The following is a 25,933-nucleotide window of genomic DNA, read 5'->3' as shown; positions in this document are numbered from 1 at the left end:
GCAGCAGGCTAAAGAAAACTTAGCTCATCACAAGGGGCTTCTTTATATGCATGTAAAAGTTTTCTCAGATTTGTTCTTATGTTTTTCAAATATTATAGTATTTCATATTAATAAGAAAAGTCCAACAAACGCAAGGACGGTAGTCTCAGGCTAGAGCAAACTTGGTTTAAAACTATACATTATTCTGCGTGCAAATTTTTTTCAGATTTGGTCCTCTGTTTCTTAATATTGTAGTATTTCATATTAATGAGAAAAATAAAGTAAACCAAGGATAGTAGCATCTGGCTAGAGAAACCTTGGTCTAAAACTAAGGGTTAAAAATTGCATGAAGAAGGTTTTTTAAATTTGGTCTTTTGTTTTTTTAATATTGTAATGTTGCATATTACATAGTAACAAAAGTAAAATCAGATTAAGCATAGTAGCATCAAGCTACAGGAAAAATTAGATCCAAAACTAAGGATTACTTGATATGAATGTAGGAGTTTTTTTCAGATTTAGTCTTATGTTTTCCAATTTTATAGTATTCCATATTAATAACAGAAGTCAAGCAAACGCAGGATCGTGACATTAGTCTAAAGAAAACTTGGTTTAAAACTATAGGTTACTCTATGTGCATATTTTTTCAGGTATGGTCTTCTGTTTCTCAATATTACTGTATTCCATATTAGTAACAAAAGTAAAGTAAACCGAAGGATGGTAGCATCCGGCTAGAGAAAACTTGTTTTAAAACTAGGAATTGCTTTATATGCATGTAGGAGTTTGTTCAGATTTGTTCTTCTGTTTCTTAATATCGTAGTATTTCATATTAATAACAAAAGTACAGGAAACCCAAGGATGATAGCATCAGGCTAAAGAAAACTTAGATGAAAACTAGGGATTGCTCTATATGCATGTAGGAGTTTTTTCATATTTGTTTTTATGTTTTCCAATATTATAGTATTTCATATTAATAACAAAAGTAAAACAGACACAAGAATGGTAGCAGAAGCTAGAGAAAACTTGATTCAAGACTATAGATTACTATACGTGCAAGTTTTTTTCAGATTTTGTCTTCTATTTCTCAATATTGTAGTATTGCATATTAGTAACAAAAGTAAAGTGAATCCAAAGAGGATAGCATCAGGCTAGAGAAAACTTGGTTCAAAACTAGGGATTAAAAAGTACATGTAGAAGTGTTTTTAGATTAGGTCTTCTATGTTTAAATATTGAAATATTGCATATTAGTCACAAAGGTAAAGTAAACCCAAGGATGGTAGCATCAGGCTAGATAAAACTTGGTTCGAAACTATAGATTACTGTACGTGTAAGTTTTTTCAGATTTGGTCTTATGATTCTCAATATTTTAATATTGCATATCGCATAGTAACAAATGTAAAGTCAGCCCGGATATAGTAGCATCAAGCTACAGGAGAAATTTGATCTAATACTAAGGATTACTCTATATGCATGTAGGAGTTTTTTTAGATTTGGCCTCCTGTACTTCAAGATTATAATATTGCACATTAGTATGAAAAGAAAAGTAAACCCGAAGATGATAGCATCAAGCTAGAGAAAACTTGGTTTAAAACTAGGGATTGCTCTATATGCATATAAAAGTTTTTTCAAGTTTGTTCTCCTGTGTCTCAATACTGTCGTATTGTATAATACCCTGATATTACAAAAGTTTTGCTGAATGTTTATGGAACATTCCAATAAAGGGTTCCGGGAATTCCAGGAAGGATCTCGAGAATAGGTAAATGTCCGCGTATTCAGGAAGGTTCGTGGAATGTTTGATGAAAATGTTCGCATTATATCTATTTAATTAATTTAGTGAATACAATTGCTCACGAACATTTCCTATCAGGGTAGTAATAAAAGTAAAATAAGCCCAAGGATAGTAGCATCAGACTAGGTTAAGCTTGGTCCAAAACTAGGGATTGCTATATGTTAATGCAGAAGGTTTTTGAGATTTGTTCTTCTGTGTCTTAATATTGTAATATTGCATATTAGTAACACAAGTAAAGTACCCCTAAGGATGGTAGCATCAGGCTTTAAAAAACTTTGTCCAGAATCTAACTTACACAAACTAATAAGATAGTCTCTCTTGAAGGCATTGCCGAGTTGTTGGAAAGTTGATGGAATTATTTATACAAGGGTGGTAGTCCAACTAGATTTGTCTTGTGAACTTGAAGCATACGAAATGATAAGAGCGGCGATTTAACTAGCAAAGGCGACGCAAAAGTTTTGGCGACAGAAGTGCAACTTCCGCTTTAAGCTTTCTAGAACCAATCGCATTCCTTGATTCCATAGAGATTACAAATCGTTAAGAACTTTGCTTGTCTTCACTTGTGATGAAAATTTCCCTAGAGGAACAAGAATTACATCATACATAGCAAGATTAGTTTTCTACCCAAATAGGCAAATTTTCAACAAAAACAGGGCCAGCTAAGGATGTTATTTTATTACTATTTTCTTTTTTTCTCTCTTTTAGGAAGTTACGGAAGAGAGAACGTTACTACAGTTCCACTACACGGAATGGCATTCGCATACATGTCCTTTTGGAAATGCCGTTCTCGAATTTCGTCGAAGAGTAAGAGCTGTTGTAGGATCCACGATGAAAAATGAAACTGGCCCCATGATTGTTCATTGCAAGTAAGTAATCATGGACAACAAATTTATCCACGGTGTCTACTCACCCTCATTTCTAATGATTTCATTCACTGCATCTCACTTACCCACCCCTTATTCCACCTCATTTCCCCTACTTCCCCTCTCTTATTTATCCCCCAGTTCTTCCAGTTTCTCTACCTTCATTTGCTTTTATCTCGCTGACTTCCCCTCACAAAACTTCCCTTTCTTCCCCTTTACTCATTTCCCTATACTTTCCCTACATTTCCTTGCATCTCCCCTACCTCTTTGCCCCTTATTTCTCCTCATTTTCCTTATTTACCCTCCTCTAATTTCCTCTTACTTCCCCTATCCTTATTTTCCCTAATTTCCCTCCACTCATTTGATCCTCACTCCTCCTAATTCCTCTCCTCTACTTCCCACTTAGTTTTCCTACTTCCCCTACTCTCATTTTTTCTTACTTCCTCTTCCTGCCTCTCAGCATTTCCACTCACTTTCCATCCTAGCAAAAAGTGGGACAGATGGACGGATGCTCGAAACTATAAAGGTTTCTGCTCTCGGATATGAAACCCTAAAAATACGAATTTTCAAATAAAAAATACAAACTATGTATTAAAAAAAGAGTTAAATGTTTATCAGTGAAAGATATTCTAGTGAAGAAAGAAAAAAATTCTGCTAAATTGTTAAACTTTTCAACAATTTTCAACAGGAAAAATTATTTCTATAAAAAAATTGTATTTTTAAGAAAATAGTAGATTTATCAGATCAAACAGATTAATTTTTGAATAAGTAAAATATGAATTTTTTACTAAAAAATCATTAATTTTCAAACCAACCAGTTAAATTCTGAACCAAATAGTTAAAATTACGTGTCAAAAAGACGAACTTTTACTGCAAAACAGATGGAATTTAAAGTTGAATATATGAATTTTCCTATTTCTCAACAAAATATTTAAGTCGACAACCTAAATAGATTAATTTCTGAAAAACGAGAATATTCATCTTCAACAAAAATGTTCGTTTTCAACAAAATAGTTGAATTCTCAATTTATACAGAATAATTTTCGAAAAACGCAGGTATGAATTTTCAAAAAAATTTGATTTTCAACCAAACATTTGAATTTTCATTCAAATAGTAAGAATTTCAAGCTAAAAATACTAATTTTCTACAAAAAATTTAATTTTCAAGCAAGAAAGATTTTTTAGTTAAGAAAGAAACAAAATTTAATTGTAAAACTTCAAACTTGCAAAACTGTTAATTACACTTTACGTGTAAGATTAATAATTCAAAGTTTTACAATTTTGAGCAGTTGGAATTGAAAATTTTTTATTTTTGATAATGTAGATTTGAAAATTATATAATGTTTGAGATGTATATTTTATTTAAGAAATTCGATCGAAGTTCCTCCAGTTTAAAAAATGTATAATACAAAATTCTTAATTCTGGATGATTTTCAAAAATAAATAAGTCAAGTGTTTTCAATTTCAAATCTTCCAAATTTAAAAAATGAAAATCATCAGAAATAAAGAATTTTTTATTATTAAAGAGAAAACTTGCATACCTAATTCTATATAAATTTTACAAATTAAAAACTATTCAATTTTAAAAAATTGCAATTCAAATTGAACGTATTATTCAATATTTTTTACAATAGTTTCATTTTAAAGATTCACAATTTAAATTTACTCAATTTTAACCATTTTTAATTTAAAAATGTTCTGGTCAAAGATTTACAATTGAAGTCTCTTTAATATCTTGTGTATATACAAGTAGTTTAAATAATGCAATTTTGTATGCTTTTTTAAAATATACCATTTATTTTTGAAGAATTACAATGGAATTGAATTATTGAGTCTCTCAATTGAAGATTCTTTGATTCTGAAAATGTAACAATCAAAATGGTCAAATTTAAAATAGATGTTGATTTATTTAGGAAGAGGGAAATTGGTAAAAGTTTGTTACGTAATTTATGCATACCTCTAAAAGGGCAACCAAAGAATTTTGTTGAACCAACAAAACATTTTATTGGGCTAACAAAAACAAGCAAATTTTTTCTAAACAAAATTTTTTTTGTCAAGAAAAGAAAATATCCTATTAAATTTATAATATATACTGCAATTTACAACAAAGTGAACGCTCACTTATTTCAAGGGCCGAAAAATTAAGCATCCAGATATTCCAATTCTGCTGGGCCCCCCACCTCTGCTAGAAGTCATGCGGTGAATTTGTCAAGTGACGTTCATTGGCTCCCCCTTCTTTGTGTTAATACACACGCTGCAAGCATGTGTACGTCCGCTTTATAATTGGTCAGCCAGTGGCGCGAGCGATAGAGTACGGGGATAGTGGTGGGGGGGAGAGCTTCGCCACTTTGAATATTCGAGTACCAAGGACTTGGAATAAGTGAGCCTTGGAATAAGTGAGAGATCACTGTAATACAAATATTTACTGGGAAATAGTTTAGAATTATTTTTTTACTTTGCAGCGATGGTGGTGGACGATCGGGAGTTTATTTAGCGATAGATGCAAATATGGAGCTGGCTGAAGAGGAAGATATGTTTGACGTTTTCGGCTATTTGAAGAAACTCAAAAAAAGCAGAAAAGGTCTCATAGAAAACCTGGTACGTTGGATAAAAAATACCTCAAAATCTTGACGAATTTGAGTCGAAATTAATTTGACTGAAACGAATAATTTAAGACCATTGAATCATATTTTTAAATTTGACATAAAAATGTTTTTTGACAGTCTAAATATTTGGCCTACATTTATACAATGGGTACCGGTAATTTTACCAAATGCATTCGTTTCCACGAGTTGAAAACTTGACAATAAATTTGTCCATTGTTCCTCGTCCGGAAATCAAGTTTCAATGATAAATTGGACGATTTATTTATTATCAAATTGTAATTTTAATTTTTAATCGGCTTTCAGTAATAAATAACTTTTACTAAAATATAATATTTTATCCTGGCAGGAAGTAAAGGCAAAGGAAAAAAAAGTTTAGTTTTCAGTTCTGAATGTTCAAAATTTAATAAATTTCGTCTTATATGAAAAAAAATTACAGCGTTTTTAATGCTAGGACTTAAAATTTCCATATTTTTAATTTTTAACGTTTTCAATTAAGAACTTTTCAATTTTTAAGATGTAGAAATAAAAACTCTCGAATTTTGATGCTTTTTGAGATCAAAAGTCAAGTTTTCACTAGTGAATATTCCAAACTAAATAAATTTCAAATATAAATCATAAAATTTACATGATTTCTAATTGTCACACTGAAAACTTGAATTGATTTTTATTTGTTATTTTTTAAATTGAAAATTTTTCAATTTTAAAGATGCAGAAATATAAATTCTCTATAATTTTCAATATCAAAAGTCAAGTTTTCAGCGATGCTTTCAAATAAAAATAAAATAAAATATAAATCTTAAAAGTTACAAAATTTACAGATGGAGAAATAAAAATTCTCGATGATTTTCAAATTCAAAAGTTAATTTCTCAATCTTGAATCTTCCAAATTGTAGAAATTTCATATGTAATTCATTAAAAATAAAATATTTTGTAATCATAATACTTAAAATATGCAAAATTATAACTGTTAATTTTGAAAATTTAAAACTTTTTAATTTTAAAGATGGAAAAATAAAGGTTTTTCAATTTTGATAATCTTAAAGATTAAATGTCCAGTTTTTAATCTTAAATTTATCAAACTGGATATATTTTTAATGCAAATTAATGAATTTACAGCATTTTTATTTAAAAAATTTAAAAACTGCATCCTTTTTATTTTAAATTGGCCAAATTAACAAATTTTCAATTTAAAGATGAAGAAAGAAAAATTCGTAAATTTGGATGATTTTTAAGATCAAAAGTTAATTTTTCAATCCTTAACCTTGAAAATTGAAGTAATTTCGAATGTAAATTATAGAAATTACAGGATTTTTAAGTGAAAACTTTCCAAATGCATTATTTTTAATTGACAAATTTCCAAATTAAAAACTTTTATATTTTAAAGATGCAGAAAAGAAAGTTCCTAAATTTGGATGATTTTCAACATTCAAGGTCAAATTTTCAATCCTGAATCTTCCAAATAAAAAAAATGTTCAAATGTAAATAATTAAAATTACAGGATTAATAATTGTTAAACTTACCACGTGCATAATTTTCAATTGCTAAATTTAAAAATTAGAAACTTTCCAATTTTAAACATGCAGAAATGAAAATTGTCGATGATTTTCAAGATCAAAAGGCAAGCTTTTGATCCGAAATCTTTGAAATTGAAAAAAAATTTAATTAAATTAAAAAATTACAGCATTTTTTATTCTAAAACTTAAACGGTGCATTGCTTGTTATCTTAAATTTTCAAAATTAAAAAAGTTTTTCAATTCAAAAGATTCATAAATAAACATTTTTAAATTTGGATGATTTTTAAGATCGAAACTTTATTCTTCAATCATGAATCTTCCAATTTAAAAAACTTTTGAAAGTGAAGTGTATTAAAATTTCAGGATTTTTGATTGTCTCACTTAAAACTTGTATAACTTTTAATGCTTATTTTTAAAAATAAATAACTTTCCAATTTTAAAGATGTAGGAATAAAAATTCTCGAATTTGGAAGATTTTCAAGATCAAACTTGACATTTTTATTTCGAAGTCTGTCCAGCTGAAGGAATTTTAAATGTAAATCATAAAAATGAGAGAATTTTAAATTTTAAAACTTCAAACTTGCAGAATTTTTAATTGAGAATTTGCTAGATTTAAAGTTCTTCAATTTTAAAGATTTCAAATTTTAAGATTTACAGTTGAAATTTTGTAAATTTTATTAATAATTAGCAATTGCTTTGAGAACACCTCTTGGATATCCCTACTACTGACAAGTTAACCAAAGCCTATATATTCTCATTTTGATTCCATATGCAAAATTTCAAAGTTAATTTAGCAAAGTTTTACTCCTGACATGTGGCCGCACTATCACACTGTTTTTTGATTATTTAATTTTAAAGATTTATATCTAAAAATTCTTGAATTTTACAGATTTTAATTTTAAAATACTTATATCTTGAACATTTGCAGTTTTTAACAGATTTTTAGATTATGTAATTTAATTTTGAAGATTAAAAATTGAAATTCATTGATTTGTTGTTGATTTGTTTTTTGAAAATTCTTATAGTTTTTTATATTTGTAACCATTTACTGTTTTTGCGAAGTGACTGAAGCTGTAATTCCTTTCTTTTTTAAGGTACTTCCCCAATACTGCTTCTAATTTCAAATAATCCTACAATAAGATAAAAATTAGTGTCATGTCGTTCTAACACGATAAGAATTTTATAATCTAATTCTAATTAAAGAATTTCCATTTAATGAAACAGATTATAATGAAAATTATTATACAGGGTGGACACGCTGGGGCTTACATACATGGCGAGTTGAATGCTACCCGAATTGCACAGCATCAGGGGAGAAGCCATTATACAGGGGTATTTTCATATTTCGCGCCTTTAAAGTTGCATTCGGACCGGCCACTCGGCCAAGGCCGTGCATCTTCGGATGAAGTTCATGATAGTTTCCATGGTTGCGTTCGAAACTTCAAGCGGTTATGTTCAGATTCACCTGTTTTCCCTAATCGCGTGTCAGTAAATGTAGGCAATGTTAATTTAAAGTTTACGCATGTAATATTTCATTCTCTTTAGTTAAAACATATCCTGTGTATTCATAAAATACCTTTTTTATGCAGTAAAAATAAGCGTTAAACACCATTCACTCTTCGCTCACTGGAAGCACAGAATATTATTACTATTTTATAGTATTTGTCACTCAGCCGACATTCCATAATGTTATTGGCACAGAAAAAAATGACGTTTACTTCTCAGTTCACATGTCTCACTTCATTATAAATAAACACTTTTATTATTTGTAAGTTCTATATAACATAACCTATATTGTTTTGACATTTGTATCCGTTTGAAGTTTCGAACGCAACCATGGAAACTATTGTAAACTTGATCCGAAGATGCACGGACTTGACTGAATGGCCGATCCGAATGAAACTTTGAAGGCGCGAAATATGAAAATACCCCTGTATAATGGCTTCTCCTCTGCTGTTGTGCAATTCTGGTAGCATTCAACTCGCTATGTATGTAAGCCCCAGCGTGTCCACCCTGTATATAATTCTAAAGATTACTTTCTTCCTGGTACAGGATCAGTACAAATTTATATATGACACTTTGGAAGAGTTTGTGATATGTGGCACCTCATGGTTTCCGGTCGCGGAATTGTCACAGCGACTTAGGCAAAAAAGCATAAAACATCCGATAACCAAAATGAACGAGTACCAGAGAGAGTATCAACAAATATGCAAGCAAACGCCACGCTTTACGATAGGTGACTGCGCCGGCGGACATCGCGGCGACAATCGAGAAAAAAACAGGGATGTCCTCGTGGTCCCACGTAAGTTCCATTTTCTTAAATCTCACACAGAAAAAATTATTCAAAGTCAAATATAAAAATATAATTTCATTTTCCTGCTCTCACTTTCCCTTTCCTACTTCCCTTTTACATCCCTACTACCGCCCATTGCTACCGTAGTTACCCTTCCCTTAATTTGATTCCCTTCTCCTTACTCTCCTTCTCACACCCTCACTTCCCTTTCTTCCACGTCTTCTAATTTCCCTAGTTCTCTTCTTACTTTTCTTCCATCTCTCCCTACATTTCCTCTTCTCTCAATCCTTATAGTTTCCTTTCCTTATTTCCCTTACTTCTACATCACTCTCTTCACCTATCTTTACCTACTATTTCTCTTTCTAATTCCCATACTGTCCTTTCTTTACCTTCCCAAATCATCCGCTACTTTCCTTCAATTCCCCTCTTTTAATTTCTCTACTGTCCCTCCTCTCAATTTCAGTGAACATACGCCCTGAGTTCCCCTTTACTTCCTCTACTTCCTTTCAATCATTTTCATTTTTTCCCCTGCACTCACCACTATTTTGCTTATCTACTTCCTCTACCTCCTTTTACTCATTTCTATCTTTCCCTAATATTCCTGCTAGCATCTTGTCTCGATTTCAATACTTCCCCTACTTCACTTCTTCTGGTAAATCCAACTTCTCATCCCCCTCCTTGCTCGTCTACTTCCTCTCCTTACTTATCTGCTTTCTCTCTTTACTCCACAAATTCCTCCGCTTAATCCTTTCCTTTTTTTTCTTATTTCTCTACTTTTTCTCCTTACTCCTCTACTTTCTGTTCTTAATTCTCTAATCCCTCTCCTCTAAATCCTCTTACTTACACTCCATAGCGTTCCCGTCACATTATCTACTTTCTTCCTAGGGCTTCACCTTATCTTTCTCCACTCATTCAATATTCTCTCACCTTGTCTGAATTACCCTCCCTACACTTCTCTTGCTTCCCATCCTTTACTTTCCCTACTACCCCTGGCCTTACTTATCATTTTCTCTACTACCTCTCCTCCCACTTCATCTCACTTCACATACTTCCCCTAATTCACATATCCAACGGTTCTCCACTTTTCCTCACTTCTCTTACTTCCCTGACATGACTTCTAATTCTTCTTATACACTTCCACTGTCAGTCACTTGCCTTCACTTCTGCTCAACTCACTTGTCCAAATTCATTTCTCCACACGTCGGCTCCTCGCATATAGCCTCTTGTCACTTATCCTAATTTCCTTTTCTTACTTCCGCTCTACTTATTTTGTATTAATTCCCCTTTCCACACTGCCCATTCCTTCATTGGTCGTATCTCAGTTCCCCTCACTTTGATAATTCTTACTCATTTACTTCCCCTTCTAATAATTCCCCTACACATACCTCTTCATTTTTCTCTTAAATCACCCCTCCCTTCGCTTACTCTCCTTATATCACTTTCTCTTTGCTAACTCTCCCTCCACTCACTTCTTATCAGTTGCCTTCCTTACACTAACAATCCCCTCTCTTCTCCTACTAATTTTCGATCACTTCTTCTAGTTCCCTGATATCACTGCCCCTTTTTTTCTTCACTCCTCCTTCACTCACTTCATCCTAATTTCCTTTTTCACACCTCCTATCTCCTCACTTCTCCTACTTTTCTTCTTTTATTACCCCTACATTCCCTCCATTCTCATATCCTTTCTTCCCCTACTATCCATTCTCTCGCTGCACATGATTCCTAAACTTCAAATTCATAATCATCTCCAACTTTTCCTACTCTCCCTAATTTCTCCACTTCTTCTTTCCTTACTCCTTTACTACCACTCCTCTCCATTCGCCTACCGATACATCTTTAATTTTCACATCACTTTCCCCTAAATTATCCTATTTCCTCCTCCAATCACTAACCTTTTACTTTTTTCTGTGCATTCAAGGACCTCAAAAATGGTCGAAACACTTGATTTAACTATCTTCTCTCTTTACAGCTGACAACTTCCGACCATATCTCACAAGTTTCCAGGGAAATAGTTATACGGACTACATAAATGCTGTCTTCGTTGACGTAAGTAATCTTGAACTGAATAAAAGAAGATAAGAATTATGACTCATAAAACTAAATGCAGACTTCGCAGTTCAAACGATCTTAAAAACAAAAAGAATGGGGTGATTTTTCACGAAAATAGGGGAATAAAAGGATAATAAGTTCTTTTTTATCAAATTAATACAAAAATTATATTAAATCTAATATGAAATTCTTTGACTTCGTAAGATTTCAATTTCGAATATATTGCATTTAAGAAATAATAGTTTAATTTTTTAACAAAAAAAAGTTTTTCTACCAAAGTCGAATTTCTGTACAAAAACGTTGACTTTGAAATCCGAAAAGATGAATTTTCTACTCCGAAAATAATTTTCAACCAAGAAAGATGAATCTTCAGGCAAACGGATGAATTTTTTTTAAAGGTACTTTTGGTTCACAAGCAAGTTGATTTTTCAACAAAAGATGACGAATTCTTAACATAAAATTTCCTTTTAAATCAATAAAGATTACTCTTTTATTAAAAATGATGAATTTTCAGAACAAAGAATATTAATTCTTCACTGAAAATATAATATTTGATATTTCAGGGAAAAATGAATTTCATTTTCAATTAAAAAACAGTCGGATTCAACAAAAAAAACGAATTTTTGTAACAAAATATATAAATTTTTAAACCAACAGCTGAATTTTCGGTTAATAAATTAGTTTTCACAAAAAATGGTTGAAAAAGTAGATCAAATTTTTACCAATAAATATCATTTCCAACCATAAAAAGACATATTTTCAACAAAATGCTTAAATTTTCATTTACCAAAATTTATTTTCAAATGAAAAAAAAACGAATTTTGAAAAAAATAATTAAATTTTAAATAAAAGAGATGAATCTTCAACAAAAAAATTAATTTTTAGCAAAGCAGTTCAACGTTTAACCAAGTCATTTTTTTAAGCTAGCAATATAAATTCTTAATGAAAATTTAATTATTTATAGTTTCACTAAAGAACAGCATGATTTTAAATCAAAAACTGTTAAATTTAACACAATACAACGAATCTTTAACACAATTTTGGAATTTACAACCCAAAAAGATTCTCTACTAAAAGAGATGAATTTTCGACAGAAATGTTGAAATTTTGATCTAAAAAGTCGAATATTTTAGAAAACCGTTTACTTTGAAACTTGATTTAAAAAAATATTAATTTTGTACCTAAGTGTTAAACTTTTTAGCATAAAAGATGCATTTTCAACGAAGCAGTTGTATTTTTAAGCAAGTAGTTGAATTTTGAGGTCAAAAAGACGAATTTTTTAAAAACATTCAAAGTTTAAACAATATATTCGTTTGAACTTTTTAACCAATAATTATGACTTTTTTATTAATAATAAATCTAATATCCAAAAAGAGATGAAACTTTAACCAATATCATTCGCATTTTCAACCAAATAGACGAATTGCCAAAAAATATGATTTTCCTACCAAAAAGATGAATTTCAAATTTAAAGGACGGATTTTCTATCCAAAATGTCAAATGTTTATCAAAGTCTATAAACAAAGTTTTCGAGCCTGCTAAGATGTTTATTAAATCTATCAAACATCCCTCGGCTAGACATTCCCACACCTGCCCACCCTCCTTTCCACTACTTCCCCAATTTTCTTCTCATCTACTCCCCCCTCTCCTCACTTCTCCTACTTAATTTTTAATTCACTATCACTTCTTCTACTTCACCATTGATTTTCCGTGAGTTCCCCTCCCTTCCCCTAGTACCCTTCCTATCACATGCCCCACTCACTCGCTCATCCATTCTACTACTTCTAATTCTTCCTCGTTTTCTTTTTGTTTTTCTTCTTCTTTTCCTTCTCATTTTTCCGTCACTTTACTTGCTTCATCTTTCTATATTTCCCTTCTCATTCCCTACTTTCCCGTCCCTCATTTCCCCTCACTTCCCCTTCCCCAATTTCCTTTTACTTTCGCTTCTACCACATTCTTCACTTCTCTTACTTCTCGTTTCTTCCATGAACTGCCCTTTCCTCTATTTGGCTCACATTCCCTATTTTCCCTTCATCATTTCAACTCACTTCCTCTAGTACTCCCGAACGCTTCCGCCACTCCATCCCTCATCATTCCTACCTCTTCTACTTCTTCTTTCCTTCTTAATTTTCTCCTTACTTATTCTACTTCCCGTCTCTTTATCTCCTCTCTCATTCCCTACTTCCCCAAATCTCATTTCTTCTCACTCCTCCTTCCCTAATTTCCTCTCATTACCCCTTCTACCACACTCTTTATTTCTCCTACTTCCCGTTTCTTCCATAAATTCCCCTTTCCCTTTTTGTCTTACCTTCCTTTTTTCTCTCCCAACATTTCTCCTCTCTTCCTCTATTACCCCTTCGATCGTTTCCCTCACACCATCCCTCCTCCTTCCTACTCCTCCTACTTCTTATTTTCTTCTTCATTTTCTTCTCACGTCTTCTACTTCCTGTGAGTTCCCTTTCCCTAACTTTCTTTCACTACACCTCTTACCACACTTCTTATCTCCCCTACTTCTCATTTCTTCAATTAATGCTTCATTCCCCTTTTCGTATCACCTTCAATGCCTACTTCCCTACCTCCACTCTCATCGTTTTCTCTCATCTTTCCTTTTTGAAAAAAGTGCGTTGAATGGACTGATGAATGGACGGACACTTGACTGAAACTATAAGGGTTTCTACCTAGGACTACGAAACCCTAATAAGATGACTTTTTAACAAAAAAGATGAATTTTCAAACAACTAATTTAATTTCAAAGCATACAGTAGAATTTATAACCAAAAGGGATGAATTTTCAACCAAAAATATAAGAATAGACTTTTTAACCAAAAATAGTTATTTCTTATGACATGCATGATTTCAGTTATTTTCGACGCCTATGAAGTGGGGCTAAATCTCTACTTTTTACTCCCTAGGAAAGAAAAATTACTTTTTTACTCTCTAGGGAATAATAAGCACTTTTTAATCTCTACCGAATGAAAAGTAACGTTGGAGGTGAATAATGAAAATTATAAATTTACAGGCTTGTATATCACAATTATGAGATTATAGACCTTTTTAAGTTACATTTTGCGTAATTTATCTTTAGTTAAGATAAATTATCTATAATATTATCGTAAATTACCGAAAAGTTTAATAAATTTTCGGAAATTTGTTGAAATTTTTAACAGTGAATTTTTGGTAATTTATGGTACGTTACTATATTTACCTGTAAAATAACCATAAATAACCGAAAATTTAAATAACTTTCCTGAATTTCCATCATTTTATTTACATTTTTTAATCGAATTTTAGGCAAATTATAATAATTTATCATAATTTATCTCTAAAATTACCATAAGTTTCCAAAAGTATCAGGCGATTTTGTTATTGAATTTTCGATAATTTGGAGGAAGTTAACATAATTTTCATTCTTCTTAATTCAAAATCTAATATGGACTGAAATAATGCATGATCAAGAACATATTAGTGAAAACATTAATACTATTACGAATGTATTTTAGCTGATGTGGAAAATTGATTTTGGACCTGGCATAATATAAAATTTTTAAAAAAAATTTCTCAGAATTATAGTCCGCCATGTCCATAAAATATTTATAAATGAACTATTTTCGTTTAAATATTTACTTTTAAGGTTAAATATATTTTTGAACATTGTTATTTTTCAAATTGAACTTAGGTTATCAATATAAAATGTGAACTACGAAGTTGACATTTTTTCACTTATAGCACTGCAAAAAAGGAGATGGCGTAATATAATTCTCACTTTTAATTAACGTCACTATTTCAATTAATAATTGTAACAGCTGATGAAATAAATTTCAGGAAAAAATTTATTAAAGAACAAAGTTTAACCCTTACCGACCCTAAAAATAATAATAGTTCAAAAATTTCAAAATGTCTGAGAGCATCCATTTTTTATCAAAAAAAGAAACTAGCAGACTCGTCCACGCGTTGCTGTGGCTCAGTTATAATAGTTTGAATTATTATACTAAACTATTCAACAAATAAAACATGGCGCCATACATTTGTTGTTTACCCAACCTAGATAATGTGAAATGTTGAAGTGTTGGTCAATAAACTAACTTACACCATCATCTGTTAGAAACTTATGAAACCTACGGATAAAAACATTTAATTTGCTATAAAAAAATATTGATATAATTAATCGAGATAAAAAGTATCCTATCCTTTAAGTTGGACCAAATTACAGACAGTATACAAAATTTCATCAAGATCGGCAAAGTATTTTCAGAGTTTAGTGGCGACAAACATCGTGAAACGAGATTTATATATATATATATATATATATATTATGCGGCAAGGGGGAGAGGCACTTTTTGCGACTTGTGTACGTCTTCAGTACTCGTCGGAAAAGCTTCTTCGCTCTAGGAGCCTGATATACTATTTTCTTATTGAGTTTTATTCAGCTCGCATCCAAACAAAAAAACGATAAAAAAGGGAAAGTATATTTAAACCAAGGGAAAAATAAATTTGCTTAGAAAAGATGCAAAGACGGGAAAAGGGGAAAGAGTAATTATGAAGTCTGAAAACGATTCTTCTGTCCCTTTTGGACCAAATTTCCAAAAAATTTAATTTGTATTTCAGGGTTATACAAAGCCTAGGGAATATATCGTAACAGAGTGGCCACTTCGACACACATGTGGTGAATTCTGGTCATTGGTTTACGATTACGAATGTGCGGCAGTCGTAGTTTTGTGTGTACCACCTCCAGCATCAACCAGTTTTCCTTCATTCTGGCCAGAGACTAAGCATTCCAAAAAGTATGGACCAGTCTTCACGATAGACCACATAAGTCATAATCATTACACCAATATCAAGACCTGGGTAAGTTCATCCGAGAATAAAATCAAAAAGTTAATTTTACAATTTCTTTACTAATTTTTTATAATTTTTTAATTAAATATAAAATCAATATTATTTTATCAGAATCGATATCATTTTACCAAAGAATCTGGTTTCCAAATTTTAAATTTGGAAAAGGTTTATAGGAAAACTAGAGTTTCAATCTGTCGGATGTCCACTAAAATAAATAATATTTGTATACTTTAAAATGGATATTATTTTTATCTTTATAAGAATTCAATTTTAAAAATAAATTCCTTCCTTGTAAAATCCCATGCTTGTCTTTGAAAAATTTTCTTGTAAATGTAAAAATGATCTTACTCATTATTATGAGGCTAAAAAGGTCAAGGCCTTTAATTTAAGCCACTCCCAAAAAATTTGGATTAATTTAAACACTGCTAACAAATATTATTGTGAAAACGAAATTTCTTCATTTTTCTGATTTTTTAGCCGCTGAAAACAAACAAAAAACATCACTATAAGATAGAAAATTTTATTTGTTTACCAAAATCTACATGTCCAAGACTTTCAATTTTAGCCATCTTCGAAGGCAATTGAACTAAAAGAAAATATTCCATCATAATAATTTAAAAAAAGAATTTTTCTTGATTTTCTTATTTTTCAATGTTCGATAACAAATTAATGTTATTGTAGCATGGTTAATTTATTTTTCAATACATCGTCTGAAAAATAAAATTTCCTTTCTTTTTTAATTTTTTACCAACTAATTACAAAAAAGCAATACTATCTAGAAGAAAATATTCAAGCACTGTGGTCTAAAAAAAATGTCCTCATTCTTTCAATTTTTATATAACAAAAAAACATCGGGATAAAATTGTAATTTTTATTTTTGTATGCGCATCTACATGCTAATACTATAATCTTGAGTCATCCCTGAAAGAAATTAGACTAACAAAAAAGCTTCTAGTATAGTCGTCTGAAAAATAAAATTTCCTTATTTTTTAATTTTTTATCACAAAAAAAATGTCAGGATGGCATAGAAAATTCTATTTTTGTAAAAGCATCGAAATACCGAAACTATAAATTTGAGCCATCCCTAAAGGAAATTGTACTAACAAAAAAATTTCAGTGTAGTTGTCTAAAAAAACGGCCTTTCATAATTTTTCAATTCTTTATAATAAAAAACATCAGGATGACATATGAAATTTAATTTTAATACGTGCATATACATACCAATGTCACAATTTTGAGCCATCCCTGAAATAAATTTGGCAAAAAAATATCTTCTAGTACAGTCATCTAAAAAACGGAATTTCCTTATTTCTCAATTTTTTATACAAAAAAACATCAGGATGTCGTGGCAAATTTTATTTCTGTATGCGCATCTACATGCCAATGTCAAAATTTTGTGCCATCCCCGAAATAAATTCAACAAAAAGAAAGGCTTCCATTATAGTGATCTAAGAAATGAAAGTTCCTCACTTTTCAATTTTTTTATACAAAAAAAACATCAGGATGACATGGAAAATTTTATTCCTAATGCGCATCTACATGCTAATGTCACAATTTTGTGCCACCCCCGAAATAAATTCCACCAACAGAAAAGCTTCCAATATAGTCATATAAGAAACGAAATTTTCTCATTTTTCAATTTTTTAATACAAAAAAACATCAGGATGACATAGAAAATTTTACTTTTGTATGCGCCATCTTTTCTTCTTAAGAAAAAATTAGATAATTTTTAGGTTATGGTAAACCCTTTACAAAAGAGTATTTAAAAACGGGTTTAAAATTAAAAATTATTGCTGCTTATTTTTTCTAAATTCAGATCTTGGCAGAATCCGAAAAAAAATCGACAACGTTTTATCAAAAATTCGTTCGTATTCTATGGAAATTCACCTTTAAAATAATTCCAGCACAACAATTTTATTTATTTTTTCATGAAAATTATGAAAAAATGTATAAGAAAGTTTAATTGTACTATTAAGTTATTATTCCTAATTTATTAAATATTTTCCTTACTTCATTATTGCCCCTAAAATTGTTTAAAAAATGTTCATTTTGAAATATTCGTTTTTCAAAGTAATGGTCATACCAATCGAAAGATGCAAAAAGTATAAACAAGTTTAAAAAAACTTGGAAGAAAAAACTTTTGAATAACAATTTGGCAGAAAAATTAATTCTTTGAGGTTCACAAAAACATGAATATAATTTATTGAAAAAATAAATTTTTTTTGTCTTTTGGAATTTCGAATTTCTTATCCCTGACCGTGAAATGACCAGAAATTTTTGAGGAGGAAAAAAACTATAAAATCAGAGTTTGGCCCGATATCTTATACATTTTTAGCAGAAAAATCTATTTAATCATTTAAAAAACCATCAATTTTATATCATATAGTATAAATACAATTTTAAATAAGTTCACTTGAAATACAAATTTATATTTTTTGTGTAGAAATAACAATTTTCAAGCGACATAAAATAAAAATAATTTACCTTCCAAGTAAAAAAGTGTTTAGTTTGAAAAGAAATTTAAAATAGTTCCATTCTGAATATTTCTGAATTAAAATTGCTTCAAAATTAAATCACTTTTAACGTTGAGAAATTTATTGATTTATTACTGAATCAAGAATTCAAGAATTGAAAATTATGAAGTGGATTTGCAATTTTGACCTAAAATCTTTCAACTTTTTCGTTCATAAAAGTTTCAAATTTCGAATATTGTAATTTGACGGCATTTAATGAATCAACATTTATAATTTTTAAAGCTTTCATTTTATACGTGTACATTATTAAAAGTTTGAATTAAAACAATTGAAGACTTAATTTTAAAAGTTTAAAATTTTTAAAAAGTTAAAAGTTTTTAATTTTAATTAAACCCACAAAACGAAAAACTGTCAAGAATTTTCTTCTTCTACTGAATATCTTTTGGAATGACTTTAAAACCATTAAAAACTTTTAAATCATTGCAAATCCCTTAAAAATAAAATTAATTAAATTTGCTCCCTAAGTTCTCTAGAAATCTGTTGAACTCTCTTAAAATTTCTAAACTCCTCAAAAACATTTGGCATAATTATTGGCCTTATAAAATTCTTTAAATTTAGTTAAATTCTTTCATTTTTTTAAATAACTTAAAATCGTTTAAATGATTCTAAATTTTACAAAATTTACTTCATACCCCTTGAAATGAATAAAAACCGTAGAAATTTCTTTGAAGTAAAATTTAATTTATTTCCTAAAGTTCTCTAGAAATCTTAAAAATGTATTAGTATAAGTATAAATTAGTTGAAATTCCTTTTAATATAAATTAAATAACGCATTCATTAAAGTTCTTTTAAATAAAGAAATGCGTTAAAATCCCTAGAAATCTTAAAAATCCTATGAAATCTTTTCTCTGCAAATTGTAAAAATTCATTAAAATAAGTGGAAATCATTTCAGATTCCTTTAATATTTAAATTAAATTAAAATTTTCTATCAAGGTTTTCTATAAAAACAGTTCAAATACCTTTGAAAGTTTTTGAAATCTTTAAATTCGCCAGAAATCATGTGAAATTTTTTTTTTTTTTTAATTCGCGAGAAAACCCTTTAAATCTTTTGAAATGCCACAAAATTGTTCGAAATCTTCTGAAATTTTTTTCATCTCTTAAAATTATTTAAACATTATGTTTCTTATAATGATTTTCTACACTGTAAGCGAAATTGAAAGTATTCATTTAAAGAAAGTGAAAGTCTTTATAAACGTTCTAAAGTATTTGAAATCTTTGGATCCGCTAGGAATCCCGTGAAAAATAATGTTTTTTTTTTAATTCTTTAGAAAACTCCTTAAATCTTTGCAAATGCTAGGAAATTATTTAAAATTCCTTTAAATTTTTTTAATCTCTTGACATCCTTTTGAATGTCTTAAAATTCCCTGAAATGATTGCAAATCTTTGGAACCTTTAATTATATCTAGAATTTTTTTCTAGAATCTTGAAAAAAACTATATCAAATCAATAATTTCGTATAATATTTTTTCGTAAGGGGGAATTACGAGATTTAAAAAAAGTTCAAATTCTTAGAAACCTTTAAAAGCCCTCAAAATCTTTAAATCCGCTAGGAATCCCGTGAAATATAATTTAATTTTTTTTAATTCTTTAGAAAACACCTTAAATTTTTGCAAATGCTAGGAAATTATTTTAAATTCCCTTGAATTTTTTTAATCCCTTGACATCCTTTTGAATGTCTTAAAGTTCCCTGAAATGATTGGAAATCTTTGGAACCTTTAATTTTATCCACATTGAAACATTATGTTTTTATAATAATTTTCTAGAATCTTGAAAAAAACTATATCAAATCAATAATTTCGTATAATATTTTTTCGTAAGGGGGAATTACGAGATTTAAAAAAAGTTCAAGTTCTTAGAAACCTTTAAAAGCCCTCAAAATCTTTAAATCCGCTAGGAATCCCGTGAAATATAATTTAATTTTTTTTATTTCTTTAGAAAACTCCTTAAATCTTTGCAAACGCTAGGAAATTATTTTAAATTCCCTTAAATTTTTTTAATTTCTTGACATCCTTTTGAATGTTTTAAAATTCCCTGAAATCATTGGAAATCTTTGGAACGTTTACATTTATTCATATGTATACATTCTGTTTGTATTATAATTTTCTATACTTCTAAAGTTCTTAAAATCTTTGGATTCGCAAGAATTTCCGTTAAATTTAATTTTAGTTAATTTTGTTTTAATTTTCTAGAAAACTATTTAAATCTTGAAAATCCTACAAAATTGTTGAAAATGCCTTGAAATTTTTTTAATATCTTGAAATCCTTTTGAATTTCTTAAAATTCCCGAAAATCATTGGAAATCTTTGCAAGCTTTAATTTTATCCACATTTGAACATTATGTTTTTATCATGATTTTCTACACTGATTTTTTTAAAATCGTGAAAAAATCATAAGAAATTAATAATTTTGTATAATATTTTTTTGTAAGGGGGGATTATGATATTTAAAAAAGTTCAAATCCTTAGAAACCTCTGAAATCCGTTGCCATCTTTGGATTCTCTAGGAATCTCGTGAAATTGAATTCAATTTTTTTTTAATTCTCCAGAAAACTCCTTATATCTTTGGAAATCCTACAAAATTGTTCAAAATTTCGTGACATTTTTTAATCTCTTGAAATCCTTTGAAATCCCTTTGAAATGCCCGAAAATCTTTGGAATTCTTTCGAAATTATTGAAATCCTTGATTCCCTAAGACAGTAGAGTTAAGAAGCTATTAATTTAGCTTAGCTAAAAATCTGTTTCTGTCTTATTTTATTCTTCATTAGTATACTCTCTTCCCTGAGAGTTTATCTCTCGGGGAATAGAGTATCAAATGCGCATCGTCCACCAGATTGCAGGAGTAATTCCTCCTCGGATTTTCAACTAATTCCCGGATTTTCCGGGTCGTTAGACACCCTGTAAATGATCTCAATCTTATTTAGAAAGCAGTAGTGGGGATTAAACAAAAAAGTTTTCGATTGCAGAAATTCAGGATAAACAAGAAAATCGTTTCCTTGACGGAATTGATGGCAGGCGTAAAAGCTCCTCCAAAGACTGTGAAGGTTTTTCAACTGACTTGTTGGCCAATGGGACACAAGGTTCCAACATCCACGAATAGTCTGGTAGAACTGATGAATATGGTGGAAAACTGGAGGCAAAGGACGGATTATGGACCAGTTGCAGTTGTTTCTCCAGATGGCAGAAGTCGTGTTGGGGTTTATTGCGCCGCCAATGCCTGCATCGAACAAGTTATTCAACATGGTGAGGTCGACATTTTTCAAGCAGTAAAGACTGTTCGCAGACATAGACCTCAACTCGTTGAAAACATGGTAAGTAAATTTAGAGTCGACTTTTTATTTTTATAATTAAATTTTTTCCTGAAAAAAAGATCTTCTCCTTCGCTCCGCTGGGAATCGAATCCCAGAACTTCCGATTGCCGCTCAATGCAGCCAAATTCATTAAAACCAAAAAATCGAAGAAACCATTTTCTCGGAATTAATCGGATTTATGCGAAATTACACAGAATTAGTAGAAACAATTGTCTGGAATGATGCCCAGCAGTATCAGATATTTAAAAAATTGTTTAAACATTTTTTTAGGCAAATTAATCAACAAAAGTTAGATTTTGACTAAAAATTATATATAGATACTTCAGAGGTGTGTTTTTAAGCGAAAATTTGAAGAACAAAAAATTTCGATATGACTTATAAAAAAATAGAGACCATTTGTTAATTATTTAAACAAGTTTTATAAACAAATGAATAAGTTCGTCGTTTTCAAAAAGATTTTTTTCGTTTTTTAACAGAAGGGAAATAAATATCTTGCTTATAGCTTTTTTTGTGTGATTCTTTGATTTCAGATCATTAGTATTATTTGTTTAGACAAAGTTAATTAACAAATGCGTTATATTATTATTTTTAGTCCAAGGAATTCGTTGTTTTTTTCATCAACTTGAAACATATTAAAAATACCTCTAGATATAATACTTGGTTATAACAAAATAATTTCTGTTTGTTTAAATAAAAAAAAAATTGATTTTTTTGAAATCGAATAAAAAGGGCTTAAGAGTAATTTGTTTAAAAATTATGAATTGTTGTCTAATAGCAAAATATCTCATTGGTGGCATATTGGTAATACACATTGAATTGATTGTGTTAAAGAAACTGAATTTGTCTACTAAAACCTAGCCAAAGTATGAATTTATTTATTATATTTTTTATCAACAATTACTAATTTTTTAGTAATCATAAAAAATAACTGAGAGAGCTATTATCAAGACTTTAGGGATTTATTTCTCTAAAAAACAAAATCTATACATTGAAAAATGGCAAAGCAATGAATTTGTTTATGTAGTTTGTGTAAACAAATAGAAAGTATTTTTTATGACCAAGTATCATATCAAGAGGTATTTTTAACATATCTAAAGTTGATTTAAAGAAACGAATTCCTTTCACTAAAAAATGACAATATAACGCATTCGTTAATTAAATTTGTTTAAACAAATAATACAAATGATCTGAAATCAAAGAATCACACAAAAAAGCTATAAGCAAGATATTTATTTCCCTTCGGTTAAAAAACAAAAAAATCTTTTTGAAAATGTCTAATTTTTGCATTTGTTTAAATAATTAAAAAATGGTTTCTTTTTTTTATAATTCATTTTTTAATTTTTCAGATTTCCACTTTAAAAGACACATCTGAAGTAGCCATATATCATTTTTACTGAAAATCTAACTTTTCTCGATTAATTTGTTTATAAAAATTTTAAACAATTTTTTAAATATATAATTCTGCTGTACATCATTAAAGAGAAGTTTCTCCATTAATTCTGTTTACTTTCACATAAATTGGACAAATTCCCCTAAAATGTCATCTTCGAATTTTTTTATGAAGTTACAATCTTAAATAAACAAAAATTAAGCAAGTTATTATTATGCCTCAAAATCTTTCATAGAAATTTCATAAATATTAATTTAAAATATTGACTTTAATTTTTATGACAATTTTTTTGGTGGCATTTTGGTACCCTTCCTATTTTTAAATACAAAATATAAACTTAATTTTATGTAGCCGTCAATTTATACGGCAGGGGCCGTACATAAACTCTTTTCCCCTTATTTTAACGCATTTTTATTTTTTCCCATGTTTTCAGGAAAATATCGCCTTTTTGCATTTTTTCACTTCAATGTGAATTGATTTAATTGAAACCAATTAAAAAAATCCATCTGATTTTGATTGAAATTTTATTTTTTCGGTTGAAAAGTCTACTATTATTTTTTTGTTTAATTCCAAATTGACATTGTTTGAAAATTAATTTATCTTTTTTTGTAGAAAATTAATTTTCTTAGTAAAAAAATGATTTTTTTATTTGAATTTTCTACTCTCCTTATGAAATAGATGAATTCTGAATCCATAAAGACGAATTTTCAACAAAAGAGTTGAGATTCCTATCAGAAAAAATGACAAAAATAGTTGAATTTTCCAAAAATACACAAATCCTTAATCATATAGACGAATTTAGAACAATGAAGTATAATTTTAAACCCGAAAGTATGATTTTTAAAAAAATAATTTAGTTTAAATAGAATTGAGATAAATTTTCAAAAAGAAATTTAATATTTGATCAAGAAAGTTAAATTTTCATCTTAATAATTGAAGTTTTAACTGAAAAAAAATTTTCAACTAAAAATATGATCACAATCAACAAAACAACTAATTTTAAACAAAGTATTTAAATTTGCAAACAAATACGTGCATCTTAAAAAAAAAAGGATTTTTAAAAGAGTGTAGTTCAACTTTAATCCCAAAAAATGAATGTCTAATCAAAATTTTTAATTTCAACCAAAAGGATTAATTTTCCACCAAGAAGGTTAATTTGCTACAAAAAAAAAAGAATTTTCAACCGATTTTGTTAAATTTCGAAGCCGAAAAGACAAGTTAGCTACAAAACAGTTGAATTTTCTTCCTGAAACTAAATTTAAGAAAGTTCATTTTCTAACAAATAGTTAAATTTTTAAATAAATTAGTTAATTTTCTATCAAATTTTTTCAAGCCCACAAGAAGAATTTTCTACGAAACAATTGAATTTTCAATCCAAAAATATGATTTTCAAACAAAAAAGTTATTTAAAACCAAACAGTTAAATTTTTTATTAAAATTATAAATTTCTAACGAACAAAAAATGTATTTTCTGGAAAAGTATAAGATAAGTTCTCAATAAAAATGGAAATAATTTAGATCTTAACGAAATTTTTAACCGAAGTGTTGAATTTTTAACCGAAAGGATGATTTTTTAACCAAGAAGATTAATTTTTTACCAAAAAGTAAAAATTATCAACCAAATACAGAAATCTTCAATCAAGTGGTTGAATTTCCAATAAAAAATTTTATCTAAATTATTTAATTTTTTAAGATTAATATTCTAAAAGACGAATTTTAAACCGTTTTTTTCATTTCAAAGCCAAAAATGCGAGTTAGCTACAAAGCAGTTGAATTTTCATTGAGAAAATAGGATTGAAAAAATTTCATTTTCCAACATATAGTACAATTATTAAATAAATAGTTTAATTTGTAACCAAGTATTTGAATTTCTGACCAATTCGTTAATTTTTTAAGCAAAAATATGAATTTTTAACTACATAATTGAATTTTCTAACAAATTGTTTTAATCCAAATACAAACTTTAACCAAAGAAACAGTTAAATTTTCAACGCGAAAATATGAATTTCAAAACAAAAATCTTCCACAAAAAAAATTTAGCAAAAGATTTTGACATTAAACCAAATAGTTGAATATTTAACCAAAAATATCATTTTTTAACCAACAAGATTAATTCCCTACCAAAAAGATGAATTTTGAATTAGAATGTTGAATCTTTAAAAAAATTCATCAAAAGATTTCGTTAGCCAAGGGAATAGTTTAATTTTTAACTAAAAAGATAATTTTTTAACCAAGAAGATTAGTTCTTACCAGAAATGATAAATTATCAAAAAAAATACAGAAATTTGTAATCAAATAGATGAATGTTCAATAAAATAAAATTAACCAAAGAGTTGGATTTTTAACTAAAAAAGATAGATTTTCTACCAAAACTGTCGTAAATAATTTTTTAACATTTAAACAAAATACAGTTAAACTCTGATACTGACCTGATATTTTAACTTCTGTTTTTCTTCAGTAATTAAATTTTGTCTTTTAATTATTCAGTTTACTTTTTTAAATGTAAATTTAAAATATAAACAATTATTTTTGAAGATGTCTTTTGTTTTATTATCATATTGAAAAAAGTTTGCTTTTTATTCCTTATTTTATCAGATGAATAATCTTAGGAATGTTTATTTAAAAAAGGCTGAAAAAGAGGTTCATCTTAAGGAAATATTTTTGTCGAGATGGATCTGTAACGTCCGAGAGATTTTTAAAGATTTTCTTTTTGACCTCACACCCTCTTTATTTTTATTATACCTCGCGAGGAGAGACTAGAGGTATTTGATCTCA

At 28.8% G+C, this 25,933-nt stretch overlaps 1 protein-coding gene across 1 annotated transcript in view; it reads left to right on the top strand.

The window, feature by feature from the left end:
* The window catches only part of LOC117174953 (receptor-type tyrosine-protein phosphatase kappa), a 108,687-nt gene that overhangs the window by 75,081 nt on the left and 7,673 nt on the right, over positions 1-25,933 (top strand). The window contains exons 7-12 of the mRNA XM_033364420.1: positions 2,471-2,631; positions 5,091-5,226; positions 8,801-9,050; positions 11,011-11,087; positions 15,696-15,935; positions 21,424-21,768. Of these exons, the coding sequence (XP_033220311.1) occupies positions 2,471-2,631; positions 5,091-5,226; positions 8,801-9,050; positions 11,011-11,087; positions 15,696-15,935; positions 21,424-21,768 (1,209 nt within the window). The remainder of the gene's footprint in view (positions 1-2,470; positions 2,632-5,090; positions 5,227-8,800; positions 9,051-11,010; positions 11,088-15,695; positions 15,936-21,423; positions 21,769-25,933) is intronic.

Source organism: Belonocnema kinseyi, chromosome 6 (genome assembly GCF_010883055.1).
Source record: "Belonocnema kinseyi isolate 2016_QV_RU_SX_M_011 chromosome 6, B_treatae_v1, whole genome shotgun sequence".
Lineage (NCBI taxonomy): Eukaryota > Metazoa > Arthropoda > Insecta > Hymenoptera > Cynipidae > Belonocnema > Belonocnema kinseyi.
The sequence above is the reverse complement of the archived record's forward strand: the minus strand, read 5'-3'. Positions and strand labels throughout refer to the sequence as shown.